Source organism: Choloepus didactylus, chromosome 6 (genome assembly GCF_015220235.1).
Source record: "Choloepus didactylus isolate mChoDid1 chromosome 6, mChoDid1.pri, whole genome shotgun sequence".
Classification (NCBI taxonomy): domain Eukaryota; kingdom Metazoa; phylum Chordata; class Mammalia; order Pilosa; family Megalonychidae; genus Choloepus; species Choloepus didactylus.
In genome coordinates this window covers 49,979,253-49,998,813 of record NC_051312.1, presented here as the reverse complement: position 1 = coordinate 49,998,813, position 19,561 = coordinate 49,979,253, and the positions used below count along the sequence as shown (strand labels likewise).

Genomic DNA, 19,561 nt, shown 5'->3' with positions numbered 1-19,561 from the left:
CTTGTGACAACTTCATCATCATCTCTATTTTACTGACAGGGTAACCAGCTGAAGGTGTCAGAGCTAAGTCAAGGTGGAGCCAGGCTGTGGGCAGGCATCGTGGCGCGAGAGTCTGTGCTCTTAGCCACTCCACTGTGCCATCCCTCAAGCAGAGAGGAAGTGGTCCAACCAAACTTTGTCACAAAGCCCCACTGTAGGATGCTCCTGGGGCTCCTACATGAGAGATGGGAAGTATCCCCAGGCCCATACCAGTTTTATATCAGCTCCTGGGGGGTTTCAACTTTTCTGGTCCAGAGATAGGGTGATGGAAAGAGCATGGGATTAGGAAGTTAGACAAAAGTGTTTTTCAATTTTATTTTATTCTGGAAGCATATTTATATAACACAAAATTTCCCATTTTAACCATTTCTAAGTGTACACTTCAGTGGTTAGAAAGACCTGGTTTTAACTTTCCATTTTCCTTGGAAAAATGATTTAACCTTTGGGACTTTAGTTTCCTATCTTAAAAAATGGGGCTAATGTGACTTCCCCCAGGGTTTTGTGATGATGAGAAACAAAATACGAGCTGTGCTCCGAAGAGTGCCTGGAGAGGGAAAGTGCTCAATTTGTGAGAGCTACTTGGAATGTTTCCTTATTCGAAGGCCCAGTGGAGAAAGCTTCAGGCTCTGGACAGTCTGGGCCCGCGGAGGCAGCTCATGCAGATGGAATGGTGGACAGGCTGCACGAACCTTGTTCCACGAGCCATGCTACGTTTCCCCTTCTAGGTTTCACAGACTGGGTTGCTTCCAGCCCCCACACAATGAAAGGCAATTTAAGTAAGTGCTTAGCTTAATTAGTTTGTGTCCAGATGTCCTCTCAAGGGCTGTACACACACTTGTCATCATGATCCCCTGCCTGTCTCCGGAAAGCCTGCTTTTCAAGAAGTCTGTGCCCAGCTCCTCGTACAGTTACCAGGTGAAATTTCCATTCAGCCCATCTCTCACTCCAGTTCTCTGGGAAGGGACCTGAAGTTGGCACCACTTTGACTGATGCAGCAGGTCAGAAGATGGTTGTTACCTGCTCCCAGTACCTCTTTTGGCACATCATAGACCACCTCTGTTTGGGAAGCTAGAGCATCAGGGATCTGCTTTGCAAACTCAGGCCAAAGTGTCCCCCATGGTTCTGGGTGGCCTCTGAGATGCTTAAATAAATATTAACAGCTGCAATAGCCCAAGATAATTATATGTGAGTTTGAGCTGGAATTCTGGACTAGAACACTCTCTTTCTACTCTGCTGGGACTGAAATAAAGAATTCCCTTCAGGAATAACACCAAAGGAGCTTCTATGGAGAAGAAGGCAGGCAGATTTATCTGAATATAATCTAATGGGTACTAGAACACAGACTTTTGGGATACATTGCAAATTCAGGATCATATGGTTTTTCTTCAACTTCTTCCAGAGAAAGCAAAAATGACATACACAGATTTCCCCACCTTACCATCCACCACCTCTGGCTGCAAAAGCATTTTTGGATAGATATATTAAAAAACCAGCAAGGGGGGATAGTGACTGCTCTTGGGGACAAAAGGGGCTGTGCAGTGGTTACTCTATTATCAGCTGCTTCCCCCTCTCACTATCAGAGACATGTCCGCAGTAACATGGCCACTTTAGTTTCTACAGGAGCAGTGACTGTAGTCAAAGACGAAATCGTCATCCTCTGAAATCTACAGTAAGATAGATGACAGTATGATGGAAGGAAAGAGTACACTGAGTGCCTTATCGATCTACCTGCCGACCGCAGATGGCGAGTGATAAAAATTTATTGAAAAATTTTTTAAAAAGTCACTTACTCTAATTCTTTTAAAGGGATTACTGGTGTTGCGTATGAATAAAACTCCCTTCCCCAGGACTTAAACCACCACCCTCCCACCACTAATCCCTTCAAACATCACAGATTTAAAAATCTTGCAATTTTATTTGCATATAAAGGCCGCTAGATAAAGAATATCACAATAAATTTAAAGAAACAACTGCTTTCCTAAATTTCATTAACAAGGTAACATAAAATAGAATAAAGCTCAACAGCATTTACAATGGGAAAACAGAAATGACTATTAGCGACAATATTTTGTGCTAGCGAAGATTGCATCCACACACAGTGCAAAATGAGGGGCAGGGAGTAAGAAGACAATTCAGGGTATTTAAATATAAAGGACAACTAAGCCTTATTTTAGTTAGCTTCCATTGCATCCATTTATACATGCCTGCAACTGCACCAAGATTTAACTCAAGCTCTTTTAGACCTTGAGTTCTGAGAAAATGTGTCAGCTCCTTCGGATTTCTAATGTGCACCCCTTTGCAGTTGAACTGTCATTGGCAATATTAAACTCCTAACTTAGTCATAATTCACAAAAAAAAATACGTATATATATATATATAAATTCATATCGAAAAGGAGTCTGTATGTTCGTTTTTTTTACTGCATGAAATACCAGCTCTTGACAGATTCCGTTTCCATATTTTTAAAGCTAAAATAATTTAAAAGAAATAAACAAACAACGAGAGCTTGTATAACCACGATATGGAGCTCACTAGCTAAGACTTCCTTTAAATGAGGGCCGTTTTCTTCCCTTGACACAGCTTTCTTCATAGTGAGAGTGTGAAGAGAAGTCTTTTCCACGTCTACCTCTGTTGAGAAGACTGCTATAAATTGGGGCCATGTCTGCAAAAAAGAAGCATTACCAAGAAAACAACAACGACAACAACAAAACATCAAAAAATAAAATACTTGAAACAATATTCTTAAACAGTTGTGCAAATCTGGGTGGTTTTTAAAAACACTGTCTACCTTTTTTTTTCTTTTCTTCCAGCTTAAAGCATATTAAAATAAGATTTTGATCACTTTTTAAAAGAAAGCTTGGCTGTCCTTTGGCAAACACTAACAATTTACAATGGCCTGGCCTTTGAGAAAACAGAAATCATTTTACAAATTCACAATGCTTCTTTGATTTCAAATGGATGCCCATTTAAAAATAAAATAATAAAGAAGCAGCACAACCTCTAGCGTTTCTGTTCCAGCAATTTACAAAAGGAACTCACAGGATTTGGAAATAAACAAGTAAGAGAATATAAGTTTAAAATTAGAAAAATGACAGTTTATAGACCTTTCCTCACATTCCAATCGGGCATATGGAGCTTCAGGAACCCTGTGGGTTTGGAAGGTCAAATATAATTGGAGGGTTGGTCGGTTGAAAGCTGACTGTACACGTTGAGGCATTGATGTATGTTGTGTAACCGTCTGTCATGATGCCGTAACCTGTGGGAAGAGTGTCACACTTACGTACATATACCCATGTGAGTGACCTGATGCAGGTCCATTAGGCAAGGAAAACAAAAAATCATTGCCAGTAGGCAGTGAGATGAAAATCAGTTACACATCCCCAAATACAACAGCTTTCAAAAGCTGCCACACAATTTTATTCTATTTTCTTGGTAGGGACAATCCTTTACTTCAAAGAAGAGAGATTCAGTTTTTTCTTATTTTAATACTAAACTTCTTGGGGAACGGCTGTGATTTCCTCACTACTGAGGATTTTAAGACAACAAACAAACATTTTCCGTCTAATTGTAAAATATGATTCTCATTCCAGAGCCCTATATTAACTACTGTGTCCTATGGAACAAATGACTGACCTGAGTAACTTCTTGGAAGCAAACACATTGATACCCTAAAAGGGTTTAGAGACAGATGGGACAATTGGAAAGAGCCCTGGATTGGGAGTTGGGAGATGTGGATGCTTAGCTTCCTTGCCTACAAAATAATCTCTCAACTGCCTCAACAAAGGTTAACAAGTGATACTTTTTCATTTTTTTTGATCTATTTTTTTACTGTAGCAACATATTTAACATAAAATTTGCCATTTTGCCAAAGTGTACAATTCAATGGCATTAATTGCTTTTACAATGTTGTGCATCCATCACCAAAACTTTTTTATCACCTTAAACAGAAACTTGCTACCCATTTAGCAATAGCTCCTCATTCCCCCTACCCCCAGCCCCTGCTAACCATGAATCCACTTTTGTCTCTATGAGTTTGCTTGGTCTAGGTATTTTATCGAAGTGGAATGCAATATTCGTCCGTTTGCGTCTGGCTTATTTCACTTGATATTTTCAAGGCTCATCGTGTTGTGCAGGTTGGGGGCTGAGTTCCATTTCATTCAAAAGCATAAACTAATCAAATGTCCAAATGATGTGTAGAAACATTATCATGGGACACTCTTTTCCTAAACTTACCTGGAGACTGGATCAAACATAAATATGTCCCATACGCGGTATACATTTCTTGTGACTTACTATTGGAAGAAGGCTAAGAAAGTTTCTCTGGGGTCTTTGGTATGTATGTTCCTTTCACAATTTTTTAATATGTTGAAATTTTTAGCATGTTTGCAAATTCGCACAATTCCCTGGATACTTTAGATTTGCCAAAGAGCCTCTGCAATCAAGTTTGCAATTCTGCATTCATATCAGGCTCCTATGACAAAGAAAAATACACCCGTGAAAAAATAAAATTACCAGGACTTACAGAAATAACTGATAAGGTTTTGTTTTGTTTTCCATTTCTCCAAGTAAGCCTGTGGAGAGCTTAATGAGGGTCAATGGAAAAATCTCTTGAGAAAAAGAAAAGAGGCATTTAAACGTGCACTGTTTAGTTCTGAGGTCATAAAGTCTTGTTATCTCTTTCCATCAAGAGGTTGGTATTTGCCCTCTCTCTGCCCTCTTCAGCTGTCTTAAGCGAATAAGTGAGACAAGCTTATTTGAATATGATCTCCTCCCCTTTGAGCAAATTTATTGTTTGGGGGCTTCAGTGGAATTCCCCAATTGTCTGCATGGCTAGTTTAAAGCTAATTCATGATGTAAAAAAATAAAAGTGAAATGCAAATTCATATGCGTGTGCTGCAAGAATTCAAACCTATTTCCAAGAAGATAACAGCTCCCCAGAAATGCTGTTCAGAAATGAGCTCCCGTCTCTCTGTTCTCTTCTCCCCACGCCTCATCTTTCCCTGTCATGACTTAGGGTGGTACCCTGCTTTTCAGGGAGCACAAGCTCAAAGTGAGGGTGAGCTGACATCCCCATTTTCTGGGAGCTTCACCCCTGCTTTCATCCACTCATCCACTCAGCTGGCGCCTGCACTTGGAGCAAGCTGAATTTTCTCTGGCCTCAGTAGGATGATTTTCAATATGCTCTTTATTACCTGCCTAACCAGGAAGTCACTGGATTTGTGGGCTCTGGAAAGCAAACTTTGTTTTTTGCCTCGTCAGGCACATAACCCTAAACACCTCGATTTGACTGCAGATTCATAAATAACTTCAGAAAGAGGCTGCAGGCAGGAGCTGGAGAGAAGATAGCAGCTGCCTCCTTCAATGCATCCACTGCACACAAGCGTGTGTGACTGGGGAGGTCTGGCAAGGCCAGGAAACTCAGGGTCTGCTGGAAGGAGGTGTGGTGTCAGGCCAAAGGCCAGGTTACCCCTGGTCTGAAAAAAGGCAGGGCAGACAAAACTCAGAGCCCTAAAGGTTCCTGTGGGGCATTCGGATTCTGTGAATTTGACTCCACTTACCTCGACAGGCAGAACAAACCAACGGGAACAGTTCCCATTTAGGGGAGATTTAACTATCATGCTTAACCTCAGCCCGAGCTAATAGCCCTGATGATTACTGAGAAATCTGAAATGTTTTTTTGAGGTTAGTAAGAAAATATCTACATGCAAATGAGCAGGTTCCTACCACTTCTGTTATATGGCTTTCATTATAAGTTGTTTTTTAGAGAATGTGCTGTCTCCCTGGGTCTTTATGTATATTCTATATGAAACTCAATATTTGCAGGTTGGAAGGGACCATAAAAGTTATTTTTGTCTAATATACAGGCCATTTATTCTAACTCTCTTTAGAAAAACTGTCCATAGTATTATCAAACATTCCTCATCTGAGCCATGAGATTCCAAAAGTTGCCCAGGGGAGTGCTGGTTTTGTGGTAAGGTGGGCTAGACCTCGTTTTTATCCTCCACTCTGCTTAAAACAGAGCAGCTCCATATAAAATATTATAGGCAGGAATTTCTTACAAAGAGGCTCTGCTCATAGGAAAAAAAAAAAAAAAAAGAATGTTTGCAGACCACTGTTCCAGTGTTCCCAGTTTTGCTAAGGTCTCCCGCCTTGTGGAACAAGATCTTGGATAATGAATGACCCAATGTGCTGTGAACTCCTTTCTTCTGCTCTTACCTTCGTGGATTCCACCAAACACGTGGAGCTTGGGCCGTACTCGCCGCTGGACTGTGTTTAACAGCTCCACGCAGCCCACTCTTTGAAGCTCCTTTGGAACCCAGTCTCGAAAACCTAAGGGCAAAATGCAATCAATACTCTTAATTTTCTTCTTCAGGTAAGGTTTCATTTAGACTTTCAGGAAGCCATAACTCACAGAAGGTTTATTACATTATCTGTAATCCTACCCTCTCCATTAAAGCTCACAATGGCTTTTAAGAAACTTTTCACTTGTCACTTTGTCTTCTTAAGGTTCTTGGATTTTTTTTGGCTTTCATTTTTTCCTTCCTGTTAATTAACATTTTTTTTCTGTAAAGGATTTGATTTATTTAGCCACAGGTTTCAAATCTTCTTCATGGGCTCAATGACATTTATTACCGGCAGTCCTATAATATCTCTTTCTCTCTCAAATTAGTCACTTTCTCTTTTCTATTATATCTTTCTTATAACAGTTTACTTCCAAGGTGGCTCAAATACGAAGTGCTGCGAGGGGCTCCTGTCACCTGGCCACAAAATCCCTTGCTCTCTCTCTTTAGATCCATCAACTCTCAACCTTTGGTGACTCCTGATGACCAAAGCTTGGGACAGCCAAAGTCCTCATCCAGTCTCCTCACTGGGAAGAGGCAACAACATGAACTCATGGTGGCATCTAGCAGGCTGGGGCTAATTGACTACTTTTAAAGTAAAAGCCATTTAGTTCTACACTTAATGCAGAAAATCCATAAAAACTGACATTGATTATAGCAAAAGTCAGTTGTCTGGATGATTATGGTCTAAAATGGAGTCCCTACACCTCGGCAGGAAAGGGTATAAAGGCGGCGGGTGGGATGAAAGGCTAAATCATAATCTGCGGGAATTCATTGCGCAACTCCATTAGGGTATTCCTATCTATTTAGAAATGATCATGCAGAAAGGGGCAGGCAAGCTTATTCTACCTGGTTTGGCCAAGCTGTAGACATGAATATTTAGCATCTCTGTAAAGACATACTACTAGGGATACAGGGGAGTGGCCAGAGAATCTGGTTAGGATAGCAGATGAAAGAGGGATCCCTAGCAAAAATTCAGTCAAGGGTTTCAATAACTTTTTAATTAAATGAAAAAAATCCTTCAATCCACAATGACTGGAATATTCTCTCATAGATGTGCTTTTTTTTTTTTGAAGGGGAAAAAAAATTCATTTCACATATTAAGAACCTGAAAAAGCATCTTTCTCATATCTTAAGAGTAAGACACACATGTAGGTGTGGCTTCCCTCACCAGCAGAAGAGAATTCAAGGCCAATTCTGTCCCCATATAGCACTGGCACAAGAATTCCAGTAATTCTATTAACTAAGGTTCAACCGTACTTTAGGAAAGCTTTGCCTGACCTTGTATACTAGAACCCCTTGATGTAGACCTTACTCTGCTATATGCATTCTTACTCTCTGTTTTACCTCATTTTTATTATAAAGAAGGAGTCCTGGCCTCTCTATTAGGCGTTCCCTGGAGGTCTGAATTCTGTTTTGGAGTCTAGAATTCACACTTACTCTTACTGCCACTAGCTTTTACACCAAATTTAACGACTTGATGAAATCTGTGAATCAACTGTTCTGCTGGATTGTAAAGTTAGATTTCCAGTATTACTTCAGACATGTAAATGTTTTTAAAGTGAGGGTGTCCAAGCCATTTACCAAAAAAATAGCCTAAGGGATATCATTCTTGCACCCCCAACTAGGCTGCTCAGGAAAAAAAAAATCAAGTTGGCTGTAATGATATCTCTGTAGAGTGGTCTTGCTGGGTAGCTCCTGCTGATCAGAATAGTTAGCTGGCAATTTTGATTTATCTAGTCTTTAATGATTGAATGATAAGGGAATTAATTAATTATCACTTGATCAAGGTTGTAGACAGGTATAATCTTGTAAAACATGAGATGGGGTGCAATGGAATGAGGAAAAGCATGGCAAAGTGATCATGAAGCACTGAAAAGTCAGGAAATGCTCATCTTGTACAATCTGTACAATTTCCATGTCTGCAATGGAATTGGCTCCCCTACCATTAACGGGTTCTATCCTGGCTCATGCTCTGGACTCCACTTCCACTGTTTCTGTGTGAAATACAGAGTACTTCCCTTGTGAGGAGAGGAGACAAAGAAACAGTAGGAAGTGGTTTGGAGGAGAAAATATCTACAAAGATTAAATTCACTTATTGGATGAATATTAGATTTTTAAAAAATTATTTTACTGGCTTCCAGAGGAAGCAAATGACATGAATAACAACTTCCAAACCATAGGAAAAAAACTGAAAATCATTTATTTTTGCATTAAGTGTTTCCCATCTCCCTCCCAACCCAAGATGATCAAGAAAACTCTTCTATTAAAAGAGAAACATCTGAATTTTCTGAGCATTCCTTAGCTGGACCAGAAGGGTCCTGGCATGATGGGTAATGAGTAGATGGGGAATCAGGGTGGCATTCCAAGCTGAAAATTTTCTGTGTCTAAGCCAAAGAGATAATAAGCTCATGGATAATTAGAATATAATTATATAAATCAAATAATCATCTTTGATCCCATAACGTGGATAAATGGGGATATCTTCACAACAAACTGGCAATATAAACCTGGATGCAGGCTTTATGTGCCTGCTTCTTACAGGACACTTTAGCTTAAAAAAAAAAGATGATTCTTTCCTTATATAACAAGCTCAAACGCTAAACTTTTAAAGACATCCCCTCCCATGCAGCATTATATGGAAAGGAAAATGAACTCTTTTTAACCAAAAGTTTCTGTCATCGTCATTCAAAAGCCCTACAATTAGGAAGTCCCTGTTTTCCTTTCATTTCTCATGTCCATTTCCCCTTATTCCCAAGTGAAATCCATTCTTAAAATAAACTGTCAGGCTCAAAAGACTGTGTGTGATGCTCCATACTCATTTGATTTTCCCTGACTGGACTAAATAAAAAAATTAATTTCAGGAACACCTGTAAAGCCCAGCAGAACTGCGGAGTTTAATTATCATACTGGTTTTCGTTAAAGACATTGACTTTTTCTCATAGTCACTTTTTTTGGAGGAAAATGATTATGTCCCTGAAACATTATTCATTATGCCTGGGAAAAAAGGCATTGCAGTGTGAAAAAGGACAACCCTTGGTTTACTTACCTAGAGGAGGTCCATGTGTCATGAGGATGTCAATGCCCTCAGGGATGAGGTTCCACTTGTCCAGCAGAGACTGACCTCTGGGTAGGTTAAAGCCCCATCCATTAAACCACGGGGTCCTTTGGGGGAGATAACGCACATGATATCAGGCCGGCAAAGCCCCGTTTTCACTCTGCAATATTTCCCTCTCGCACACATTGCATTGCTCTCTTTTCTTTTTGATGGTTGCTCCTGGCAGCAGGATGCTTTTCTGTTGACTGCTTCAAAACCAATGCATTTGAAATCAAACGTGGAGCCAAAGAACTGTTCAACTAGAAAGGGGCACAGGAATTCTTACAGTGGAGACTTTCCCAACAGACCTCTATCAAAATCTTGATGATGCTTTTGTCTTCCCCCCAAATCTCAGAGCTTCCTAAAACGCGGGACCCAGATGCAAAGCACTTCTAACTTTCCTGTAATGCTTTAGAGCTAAGAAATTCCATCCGTATTCCTTCTCCTTCTTCCTCGCCATCAATATGAAACCACTTCACCAGAAACATTCTTACTAAACGGCTTGGGGGAAAGGACAAGTGTTCCGAAGGCAGACACTTCTGTTCACTGGACACCTCTATACATTGAAAGGATTTAAATATCCTGAGCTAGGAATTCTGGAAAAAAAAAGAAATAAGGCAGCTCTGGAAAATAAAAAGGACACAGTGAGCCAAAAGCAAGTATGACATTTTCCTCCTGCCAGCAAAGGAAAGATTTGGGGGACATCTCCAGCAAGTGGATGTGAATATTCCACCATCACCGGAACCTCTGCTCTAAGAATGAGTTCTTGAGACTGATGTCATATGCAGAGGTGAATGGCATCTTTGTTTATCTGATTAGGATTTGTAATTGGAGCTGAAAATATCTCTACCCTTTATAATAAAGGGAGAATGATCAATACAAGCACTATGGACTAAATCACACAGCACAAAGCAGTCCCTGGTATCATCCTGTTCCTAAACATTTAGTTATAACTATTATTCTTTGATAGTGACTCTCTTTTGTACAATAGGACAATTCCAATTTGCTAGGGTAAACGTGTAAAAGAGAAGTCAGTCAATTTTCCTGCCAAGTCCAAATTTCCCTTTCAGCTTATACTGCTCCTTAGATGCCTACTGAAAGAGGTAACTTCTGTCTAAGGTGACTAAGCTAATTAGTCAGACTACACACCTTATTTAAAGTCAACCATTGGCCAAACTATTCAGATTCTCTCAAGAATCTGAACTCAGAAACACTGACACAGCATGCATTTGGTGGTGGATACATATAGTCAAGGCCAGGGTTGTAAGGATGGCTATTCAAGGTCACGTAAAAATCTAAGTTACATGCTAGAACCTTAGTTTTCATTGAGATGGTAAAGAGAGAAATGATTTCAGAGAAAAGAAACTGTGTGGCCCCAATTATGAAAATAGAAACTAAGACAGTATCTGAATTGGTTCCCATTTTCTAAGCCCCTAGGTTATCCTTGTGGACTTTCTTGTAATAATATGACAATAATAATTATTATTATAGCTATCATTTATTGAGTGCTTATTCTGAGTCAGGAACTATTCTAAGTACTTTACATAACACATTTAATCCTTACAACCAGCCTATGAGGTAGGGACTGTTTTTGTCCCTATTTTACAGATGAGGAAACTGAGGCACAGATAAGTCAAGTAAACAAAACTGAAATCTTAGATATAAACCCAGGCAATACAGTTATAAAACTCATACTCTTAACCACTGTGCAATTCCTCTTCTTATAAACTACCTTAATTACCTTACTACTTGCCCTGGGTGAACCTCTTCTGCACTTTTTCATGTTTGAGTATCTTCTTTTTCCTTGAAGCCAAATGAGCTCTGAACTACAATAATACATAAATTGCCTGGTTTCAAAGTCCAACAAAAACATGGCGGAACAGGCACATGTTGTTTTTGTCTACCTGGTGTCTATCTGCTTTTTTGATAGCAACATCTGAATTTCCTTTGGAGAACCACTCCTTCTCCCACTTAATACATGTGCCTTGGCTAAAGGTGACTCCATCCCAGTTGAGGATGAGACACGTATTGCATCTCCCTGGTCAGTGACTGGTTTAGGAGTGTACATATAACCCAAGCTGGGCCAGTGAGAGTCATCGTCAGGGCTTTTCTTGTGCTGCTCAGAAAGAGATTATATGTTCCTCTGTGGGATACTGAGCCTCAAGAATTATGTAAGCCTGGAACGGTCTGGGGACTATCTTAGCCACCATGCAGATAGCCCCTGCTTGAGAATAAAACCGTCACAAAGAAAGCCAAGCCACAAGAGAGTATTGTGATGCCATTCTTGGACAGCTAGATCCAGCTGTGCCTAAAGCCAACTCACATTTTTCCTTCCAAGTACAGGAGCCAATAAAATCTTTCTCCTTTAATAGTTTGAGTTAGGTCCTGTTTCTTGCAAGTTAAAGAGTTCTAATATATATGATCATTGCATTTAGTGTAACAGTGACCTATGTACCTGTAGTAGGCAGAGTAACCGTTCCCCAAAAGATGCCCATGTCCTTATCCCTGGAACCTGTGATTATGTTACCTAACATGAGAAGGGGAATTAAGGCTGCAGATAGAATTAAGGTTGCTAATCAGCTGACCTTAGCTAGGGAGATTATCTCGGGTGGGGCTGATGTAATCACAAGGGTCCTTAATAGTGGAAGAGGGAGGCAGAAGGAAAGATCAGAGTGTTGCAACGTGAGAAGGACTCGACACACAGCTGCTGGCTTTGAAGGTGAAGGAGAGACCACAAGCCAGGGAATGCAGGCTGCCTTTACAAGCTAGAAGAGGAAGATGGCAGCTAGGTGAGACAGGGCAAAAAAACACCTCCATGAAAAACACTAGATAAAAACCAGAAAGTGATCCAGAATACCGGTTACAGCGATGCGCCAGCTGGACGAGGTCTGCTAGTACCACAGGGGCCGTATACTTGGTGAAACCGGGAGTCTGCTTTCTGAAATTTGTGAGTAAGCTGGCTGAAAGACCTGCAGCCACGCGGCGGTGTGGGGAAGCCAGGGGTTGGCGTTTGGAGACCAACTGGTTCTTTAAAAAAAAAAAAAAAGGGAAAAACCCAGGAGCGGCTGCAGTTGTGACAGTGGGAACCACACAGTAAAACACAGCAAGAGGGGGCTGGGCCGGCCTCTTGGTGTCTGGCCTGGAAGATAGCCCGCGGCAGATACCCCCGGGGCCAAGGGAGCAGAAGGGAGAGCCAGAAACAGAAAGAAACCCCGCGGCCAGCAGCTGGCTCCCCGGAGGGCTGGATAAACTCCTGCCCGGGGCTATGCCCACAGCCCAGAGCCCCACCAGTTGTCCCGGAGCTGGGAAGGAGGAACTGTGCTAGGAGCAGGAGGGGTTGAGACGCCCCCTTCGGCCATCTTTGCATCAGGCTGAGAGTGCCCCTGCACGGCCCGGCAGCCCAGGTCTTCCCTTGAGGGACGGCGCGCACTGGTGACGTAGCACAGCATTCCCTCGGCAGAGGTCCTGGAGGATCACAGCTGGGAGGGGGGCCCGCTTGGAGAACCCAGGGAAGCTACATCAAGTCTGGTAGTTTGTGGGACAGTAAGAGAGAGGATCTGGGGCCAAACTGAAATGAAGGCTTAGACTCTTGTGGCAGCCTTGAATCTCTGGGAACCTGGGGGATTTTAATATTAAGGCTGCCCTTCCTCCCTGGCCACCCGGACACACGTCCCACATTCAGGGTGGATGGTTCCAGCAACACACCCAAACTGAGTTCTCCAACTGAACCCCACAAGAATCATTTCCCCACACACCGTGGGGACAAGGTTGAGAACTGACTTGAGGGGTATAGGTGACTCACAGACACCATCTCCTGGTTAGTTAGAGAAAGTGTATGCCACCAAACTGTGTTTCTGAAAAATTAGATTGGTATCTTTTTTTAACAACTTGAAAGAACCCTATCAAGCAAAGCAAATGCCAAGAGGCCAAAAACAACAGAAAATCTTAATGCATATGATAAAACCAGATGATATGGAGAATCCAATTCCAAACGCCCAAATCAAAATATCAGAAGAGACACAGTACTTGGCACAATTAATCAAAGAACTAAAATTGAGGAACAAAAACATGGCAAAGGATTTAAAGGACATCAAGAAGACCATGGCCCAGGATATAAGCAAGATAAAGCAGACCCTAGAAGAGCATAAAGAAGACATTGCAAGAGTAAATAAAAAAAAAGAAGATCTTATGGAAATAAAAGAAACTGTTGGCCAAATTAAAAAGACTCTGGATATTCACAATACAAGATTAGAGGAAGTTGAACAACATCTCAGTGTCCTAGAAGTCCAGAGAACAGAAAATGAAAGAACAAAAGAAAGAATAGAGAAAAAAATCGAAAAAATCGAAATGGATCTCAGGGATATGATAGATAAAATAAAACGTCCAAACTTAAGACTGATTGGTGTCCCAGAAGGGGAAGAGAAGGGTAAAGGTCTAGAAAGAGTATTCAAAGAAATTGTTGGGGAAAACTTCCCCAACCTTCTACACAATATAAATACACAAAGCATAAATGTCCAGCGAACTCCAAATAGAATAAATCCAAATAAACCCACTCCGAGGAATATTCTGATCAGACTCTCAAATACTGAAGAGAAGGAGCAAGTTCTGAAAGCAGCAAGAGAAAAGCAATTCACCACATCAAACAAAGGAAACAGCATAAGACTAAGTTGTGACTACTCAGTGGCCACCATGGAGGCGAGAAGAAGCTAGAAGAGGCAAGGAAATGGATTTTCCTCTAGAGCCTCCAGAAAGGAATGCAGCCTTGCCAACACCGATTTTAGTGTGGTGAGACCAGGTCAGGCTTCTGCCCCACAGAACTAAAATAAATAAATGTGTGTTTCAAGCCACCAAATTTGTGGTGATTTGTTAGAGCAGCAACAGGAAACTAATACGGTACCTAAACTGTCTAATGAGCAGGCTGTAAGATACAGGGACTGTGACTGTCACCGTGCCTCATCTGGTACATGACATATGCTCCTTCCACACAGCCCCTGCACAGCCACCTTGCTCAGCCAGATGCAATGTGTTTGCTTCCCTTGAGGAGAAGGCTGTGATCAATTTCTTACCCTACAGGGTATCCCCACAGGCCTCGGGAGAATGCCAAGTAGATCCTCAATTAGTTTTTCTTTCTTGTCTTCCAGGACTTTTTCTCTTGTCCTCTAGGATTCCCTGCCTTCAGGTTTTAACACCTTCATTAGGGTCTAAAATCGTGCTTTCCCAGTTTGGGATGCTTATCCATTCCCTCCATTTAATGATGACCTTCTTCCAAGATTTGTCTTAAAGGTTAAAAACAAACAGCAAGTTCAGGACCTTGAGCATTTTGGCAAGAGAAAAAGAAAAATAAGCAAAAACATCTGTTTTCCTAGATTTTGAAAGCAAGCTTCTGGGACTCCGGTTCCTGTATGGATGGCAAACAAAGAAGGGTTTGGAAGAATCCAAGCACACCCAAGCCATCGGTACAATGAGGGGCTCTGATTTGTCCGTCACAGTCGGGCTGGGGGCAGACAGCCTCTGGGTGGACCCCCAGGACATCCCAGGGCTCAAGAGAGTCGCAAGAACAGGAGGCAATGTTTTCATTCTTTCCAGTTTTCTCTCATAGAATTTTCTCTTGGAAACCCACAACCCTGTTCCCCCAGTGAAACGCTCAGTTTTGTAAGTGCTCTGTAAAAGATTAAGACAAGTCCATGGTCTATAGAAATCCCAAATTTCATTTGCTTAATGTTAAACTTATGACAAATTCCAGAAGTTTCTAAGTTAAGGGTAAAGCTTAAAAAATGTCTGGCTTTTATTTAGATTGAAATCTCTGTGTGTGTGTGTGTGTGTGAGAGAGAGAGAGAGAGAGAGAGGAGAGAGAGATGGAGAGAGAGAGAGTGAGAGAGAGGGAGGGATAGAGAAAGGTTAAGTTATAAGGAAAGAACATTTATCAAGTGCCTGTGATGCTTTACATAGGTGTTTTACATGGAATATCAAATTTAATTCCACAGGATAACCCTGTGAGCTAGAGATTAGCAGCTCTATTTTTAGGTTAAAAAGTCTGAAGATCAGTGATGACAAGTAGCTTATCCATGTTCCCAGGACTAGTAAGTAGTGGAGTCAAAATTGGAACCCAGGACTGCTATCTCCAAAGCCTGTATTCTTTCCCTGTGCAACGCTGAACTAAAACAGTCTAGCCTGATTTCAGTTTGGCTACCGCATACATAAAATAAAAACAGGGCTGTTCTGTACAGTTTCTCGGGCTGTGTATTACACAACTCCAGGGTATGCCATGGAATTGTGTGATGAGGCGACCTAACTTGGTAAAAACATAGTGTGGCTTCCACAATGTTGTTATGGTCTTCCTGGGGTGCTTTCCATTTCTCTAGTTAATCCAGGTCAGGTTTTTCCTACCTGGCAGGGGACAGGCAATGGGAAAAGCAGCCCTGTCATGGGTCCCTGAATTATCCCAGACTGGCACGACAAATGGGGCATAGAGAAGTTGGGAGATGTGTGTGTTAATTCTCATCTAGTACCAACTCACTAAAGTCACTTGGATCTTCGATAAGAGGACCCTCACTGGGCAAGTTTCCTTATCTGTGGAATGAATGAGGAGGTGGACTCAATTACTGGATTTCAAGCATACTTTTAAATTGTAGATATCTTAGGCAGAAGCCCAATACACAAAGCAGGTAAATGCAGAGGTGCTCTTGTTGCCGGGTGGGACAGAGAAGACAGAGGTCAGAGTCCAGCTCACCCACCTAGCCCACTCCTCGTTCTAAATCATCCCCAGGCACCTCCCCCTGCCCCACTTCTGAGCCAACCTGGCAAACCCTGGCACTCAATCTCTCATCGAGTTCTAAAAATTCTAATATGCTACAATCCTGTGCAGATTATCAATATTCTAACTAAGTGCTGTGAATTGCTCTCAGTGAATTACCTCAGTTGCCTCTGAGGGACCAAGTCCAGTGTGGGAGAAATCTCTGCGCAGAGCAGAGATTGAATGCATCAGCATCAGTGAATAATGCTTTACCCAATTGAGTTTCAACCTGGAACACAAAACCCCAGCAGTGAGCCATCAGGGGTTCACTGGAAAATATGTGCCAAGTCAACCTCCAGAGCTCCATAGTGGGTTTTGTACTGTAGCAATGGGAGGTAAGGGGTGGGGGGAGGACTTAATGATTAGTTGTGACTAACAAATACCACATGGGAACCAACTTGTAAGAAAATGTCCACAAAGCAGCCTACTGCCAGTGGGCCAATCAGAGTCTGCAACCCATCCCCACATACAGGGTTAGAAAACCCAAAAGGAAGGGGAGCAACTCCATCTGCCTAAATCCACTGGACTACAGACTCAAATGAATGGAAGCTGGGGGTGCTTTCAAGCTCCCTCCCTCTTGCTCTCTAAAATGAGAGGCACTTGGCCCCTCTGGGCTGAGATTCGAGGGGCAGGCAGCTAGGGAGTTAACGCAGCCAGCACTCGTTCCAAACAATGTCAATACAAAACAGGTTTTCTATATGGAAGCAGGATGGAATGAAACTGCCGCAAAGGTCATCTGTGTTTGCAGTACACAGTGTGATCGTGCAGGCAGCAGGGAGCTGCAGAACCATAAATCTGAGGGGTGGACAGGTGAATGGCTATCTACCCCACCCCCACCCCAAACTTCAGTGGGGGCTGGGCATGCCTTGGAAAAGTGGGATTTGGAAACTGAAGCTGGTACTTGTTCTACACAGACGGGCCACTCAGGTTCACAGCCATGGTGTTGATCAGTGTCCACAAATTCCACATGGACAGGTTCTGGGCAGGCTGAGTCACAGACTTCGGACTTTTTTATTAATAAGGTCTTCAGAGAGCTGCCCACAGAGATTACGGCTTGGAAGTCCTGGGGTGGACTCCACTGGGAATTCTGCACAGAAGCTGTGTGTATGTGTGCGGTGGGGTGGGGTGGGGGAGCTGCCATCTAGCTGTACCACTCAAAGCTACGAGAACACAGGGGTTCCATAAAAACGAGCCACTGTTGCTTTTGAAGCAGAGCTCAAGAGCATGGATTATGGAATCAGATCCGTGTTCAAATCCTGGGTCTGCCACTGACTAGTTTCTCTGAGCCTGTTTCCTCCTCTTCAAATGGAAACACGTCTGCCTATGTGGATAAAGTGAGATGACTTGTGTAAAACTTTTGAAAGAATTCTGGCACAGAGTAAGTGCTAATGGGCAGCTTTTAATTTATAGATGATCTAGATTAATTATTTACATGTATGTGTCTGTGCGTGTCTCTCTAGAATTTCCCAAGCAAGGGTTCATCAAATCATGGACCCTTCTGCTCCAGACTTTTAAAGAGTCCCCAATGAATAGGCATTACTAGGTGGCTAGACAGAGAGTGATTCCCTCTGACTGATTACTTATTAAAAGGCACTTCCTCAGTTCACTTTTGAGTGGAAGTTTTTCCGAGAGGCACTCACTCACTCTGCTTGCTCACTTACTTGCTTGCTCAGTCTTGCATAGGCAATTCTGCAGAATGTGAGCGCACAGGGCAAAACTCTTAGTCAAAGCTGCTTTGCCAGTTAGGACAGGTAGTTAGATTTTGACAAGATCTGAAACTGGGGAAGTTCAGGAAAGGGGTTACTTTGGGTCCCTGGAATATTTGTAAAAAGGAGCTCAGAAAAGTTTCCTGGAAGAATCCACAAGCTACAAATTAACGCCATCACTGCCTTACACCTCCGTTAAGCAAAACTCAGACACTGGGAATCAATTTCCACATACACTTTCTTTTCTAAATGGTGGCCCTTCAGAATTTCAGCCATCTTCATGCCTGGCACTCCCAGCCCACCATCGGTCCCTCCTTGACTGCACATCACACCGGGTCCAAGAGAAGCTAATTTAACCAGCGCTGGTTAAAATCACACCACACTTCACAATGCCTTTCACATGCCATGAAGCTGTCATGATAACTCTTGATCTCTGGCTCACCTGACAGCTCAGCCCTCCCTTGACTGCAAAGCTTCCCATCAGTTAGAAATAGCAGTTACCCTGGCACCAGATGTGTCAGCCTGAATATCTAGATGAAAGGCAGACACCTGTCCTGCTCCCCACTGCATGCCTCAGTTCCTCTTCTTAGCTCTGGATTTTGTTTCAGAAGCCAGCCTTCTCCCCACAGATTCCTCCACTTGGCAACCTGGAAGTTAGTCTTCATGCAATTAAAAAGGTGTCTTGCATTAGCCTGCAGAGCAACTTCACACCTTGTGCAGCAAAGAGACACACACACCAATTGACATCGCCAGGCGAGGGAGGGAAAACTTAACTTCAGGGCAAGATTTACACCCCCGAGCAGCTGCCTGCGAAAACTTCCTGGCCCAAACCAGTGGCCCATCTGCTGCCAAAGGGCAGTGCCGCCTTCTCCCTCACCAGCTGTCTAGTCCCTTCCCTATGACTCTGTAGTCTGGTCTTCAGTTATGAGGTCCTTGGGAGGAAATGTGATGCTGCTTTGATAAAGGGCAGGCCTGGGTGAATAATGTGGTCTGTGTGCTGTGGACGGGAAAGGAACAAATCATACGTGAGGCAGTCGCCTGAGGACCACGAGCACTCACAGGGGCTTCCTTAAGGAAGGCAGCACACACTGCAGTCTTTACAAACACACCAACTGTGCCTCCTTTTTGTAACTAATAAGGAAGACGTTGTCAGAATTAAGCCTCTGTTACCCATTTTTCTTTCCCCTGCTGGAAGGGAGGTGGTGTAAGCAGACTTGGCTTCAGGAACCAAGGGGCAAAGAACACACAAATCACTATGACCTGTTTTCAAACTTGGTGTGCCCTGAATTATTAAAAATGTTACAGTGGCTGCCCAGCCCTCCCACAGCCTAACTGCCTCAAATTTTACAAAAAAATACCTAGCAGGAAAAGCAAGATTTTCAATCATTTCCTTCCCACAGGCCAGTGATTGAAACAATGTCCATCCATCATGGAAAGGGAGCCTGACCTGGCAGAGAAAAGACTGTGGCAGGACTCCTATCTTGGTGGGCAGATTAAGCAAATTTCAAACATGCTCTGGAGCTTACAGAAGTGGCTCTTTGTTTTGTAGGTTGAGGAAATCAGAGGGCTGGGCACCAGGGAGCTC

General features: G+C 42.6%; 1 protein-coding gene across 6 annotated transcripts in view; it reads right to left on the bottom strand.

Annotated features, from left to right (window-relative positions):
• Positions 1-424: 424 nt before the first annotated feature.
• The window catches only part of MPPED2 (metallophosphoesterase domain containing 2), a 190,304-nt gene continuing 171,167 nt past the window's right edge, over positions 425-19,561 (bottom strand). For 3 of the 6 annotated variants that reach the window (XM_037840463.1, XM_037840464.1, XM_037840468.1), the window contains exons 5-7: positions 9,430-9,545; positions 6,256-6,369; positions 428-3,295 (exon numbers count right to left, since the gene is read on the bottom strand). In XM_037840463.1, the coding sequence (XP_037696391.1) occupies positions 3,177-3,295; positions 6,256-6,369; positions 9,430-9,545 (349 nt within the window). In that variant the 3' untranslated portion in view covers positions 428-3,176. Of the gene's footprint in view, positions 3,296-6,255; positions 6,370-9,429; positions 9,546-19,561 lie in introns of all 6 variants that reach the window. The other 3 variants (XM_037840466.1, XM_037840465.1, XM_037840467.1) reach the window with 3 other exon arrangements.